At 40.4% G+C, this 2,631-nt stretch overlaps 1 protein-coding gene across 1 annotated transcript; it reads right to left on the bottom strand.

Moving 5' to 3' along the window:
- Positions 1-625: 625 nt before the first annotated feature.
- Positions 626-2,290, bottom strand: LOC134877710 (pleckstrin homology domain-containing family F member 2-like). Its single transcript, XM_063903310.1, is given in 3 exon segments — positions 626-1,071; positions 1,073-1,455; positions 1,993-2,290. Coding segments are annotated over 3 exon segments (816 nt in total). The 5' UTR covers positions 2,240-2,290; the 3' UTR covers positions 626-885.
- Between the last annotated feature and the right edge of the window lie 341 nt (positions 2,291-2,631).

Below are 2,631 nucleotides of genomic sequence, written 5' to 3'. Positions count from 1 at the left end.
TGGTCTGTTAGCATTGCTTGCTATCTCCTGTTAGCTTAAGAGCAACGACAGATATTAGTTTCTTTGTGTACTTGGTTTATGCAGAAGCGTAGGCAGGTAGATATTTGATTCAGGGTGACTTTGACATTATTGATGCTCTACTGTAGCTATCATTAGCTTACTGGCTAATTGCGACAGGAGTTGAGCTTGCTACTTTAAGATGTAGGGAAACTGATAGGTGGAACCACTGTCATGAATAGGGAAATTATGAACATATACAAGAACAAATAATAAATGTGTCATGAAATACCATTACTGATAAAAAGCCAAATACAGATTTTTGAGAAAGTGCACTTGGAACTAAAATGTCTACTATCAATCAAAACATACTTCTGGATGAAGTTGAGTTTAATTTAGTCTTAAATTATTTCACAAATTGTAGTTTCATCTATTTCCCTTATGTGTTGTTGTGATTATTAGTTTCATAACTCTATCTTTATTTGATACCACAATGGAGCAACAAGAGGGAGCCCAAACCAATTAGATTTTAAGCTGAGAAGGTAAAAGAAACTGTCTCACAACCATGACAAAAAATGTATGTGAATGCATCTTACATGACTCGTAATAATCAAAAAAATATCCTTGACACATTTTGTAAGGGCTTTATTGTTTTTTGGATTATTTAAAAGCAGAAGTGCAATTCTTTTTGATAAGTAAACAGTAAATCAGCACATACTTCACATTCTCTTGTATATACAGTACACATATGATAATTACACTCTCAGAACAATATAAACAGTACAGTACATAATGAACGCAATAGAAAAGGTAGGCATACAAATCCATAGTTCAATTATCTTTGTAAGAATGTTCTCAATTGACTTCCAATCTGCTTTCCCCTTGCATTCAACACATCGGTGTTGGTACAACATAGGCGTTGTTGTGTCCCCAGGTTCCACTCTGGTAGTCTAGCCAGCTGCTGTTCTGCTTTGTCTTTGCTCCTTCCTCTTCATCACTGCAGGCTTCCTCATAGTCCTCCTCGGCACTATTCTTTCCAGTGCTGTCTCCTCTCAGTCGAGACATCTCCTCGTCCCTTCTTGTGGCAGAGGCTGCAGACCCTCAATCGCTTTGTGGGGTGAATGTGCTCTATCACTGCTCGCTGCTTGGAGCATGCATTGCAGACCAAAAAGCCACATTTTCGGCAGTGGTGTCGGCGGTTGGTACCAGTGAAGTTGTTGAAGCAGCGCATGCATTTGTAGGCGGCCATGTCTGGGATCCAGGGAACAGCGTATGTGGATACGGCTTGGCTGCCACGCCGCTGCAGGAGGTTTGACCGGCAGTTTCCAATGTGCTCCATCCAGGCCTGCTTGTCTTCGAACGAATCGGCGGACACAACAAACGACTTGCATGGTGTATACATCAGCCATTTGTTACTCAATCCCGCCTTGTCATCGATGTCCTCTAGCATGACGTCCTCTGAAATGACAGTGGAGATATTGTTAACAACAGTGCAAAAAACACATGGGTGATACAGTCCAGAAAGACTTTAGGGGGACATTTTGTTTGTTGAGTTGAGTTGAATGCTTTAAAATAAATACATGCTCTGACTTTACACTTTTGGAATTCAGCTGTAGTGATGATTTAATTGTTTAAAGGCTTTGGGATATAAACCTTTGAAACTTCTTCAGGTGCATCAATACAACACAGAAAAATAATCTGAGGTGTTTCAAGCATTAAAAAAGTGCATTGACCAAACTCAAATGCAATTGGTATTTCTGTAATTGGCAAACTGCACATTGCTCAGTTGAGTCGTGGATATGATGTCATTGTTTTGTGCAGCATACGTTAAATTCCATGCACCTCCTTTGTGTTGCTGTTGCAGATATCTTTTACACGTGTATATAAAGTCACAAGAAGGCCAAACAAAACAAACACTTGTTCACTGAAGCTTCTATGGACGTATAGATATCAGATCATCGTTATCCGTCGGATTAGATCTGGTGTTCTGCTTACCTAGAGGGATGATTTTCTGGCTTTTGTGCCAGCGGCCGTTCAGGATGATGCTGCCGTACACCAGCACGTCGTTGAACAGAAAGAAAACTTTGGGCTCGATCTTCCGACGTCCCTGCTTTATCAGACGACCCTGTCCCACCAGAACCCGTCCTGGCTGTGATAGAGTCTTCCCTGCCGGGCCGAATGAAGTCTCCACGGCCTGGATACGCTCATGGTTCTCCTTCTCAAACGTTACCACATCCATCATGGTGAAATGAAATGTGTCGCACTGAAAGAACACCAGGGCAGTGTGTCACTTGTGCTTTTTTAAAGGCTTTTGTCTCAATGGGAGTTTCCAAGGTTTGATTTACGTCAAAGCGGTTATACAAGAAAAAGAGAAATAGGGCGGAGTGTGAGGCAGAAAGGTCAACCTCTTTAAAGTTACTCAAATACATAACAGTCCAGTACATGTGATAGTACTTTTGTAATATTCAACATGTTTCTGTACTTTATACTTCTACTGTAGTGCATTTCACAGAAACATATTGCATTTCTTACTTTAATAAAGTGAGTTTATTAAAAACAGAATGATACGTGCTTAGCATACGATCATCAGCTTCACAAATATAAAACATGTTCACAGGAAATTGAACTGAAAAC

This window comes from Eleginops maclovinus, chromosome 16, assembly GCF_036324505.1.
Source record: "Eleginops maclovinus isolate JMC-PN-2008 ecotype Puerto Natales chromosome 16, JC_Emac_rtc_rv5, whole genome shotgun sequence".
Classification (NCBI taxonomy): domain Eukaryota; kingdom Metazoa; phylum Chordata; class Actinopteri; order Perciformes; family Eleginopidae; genus Eleginops; species Eleginops maclovinus.
Note: the sequence above shows the minus strand (reverse complement) of the source record. Positions and strands in the feature narration are given on the sequence as shown.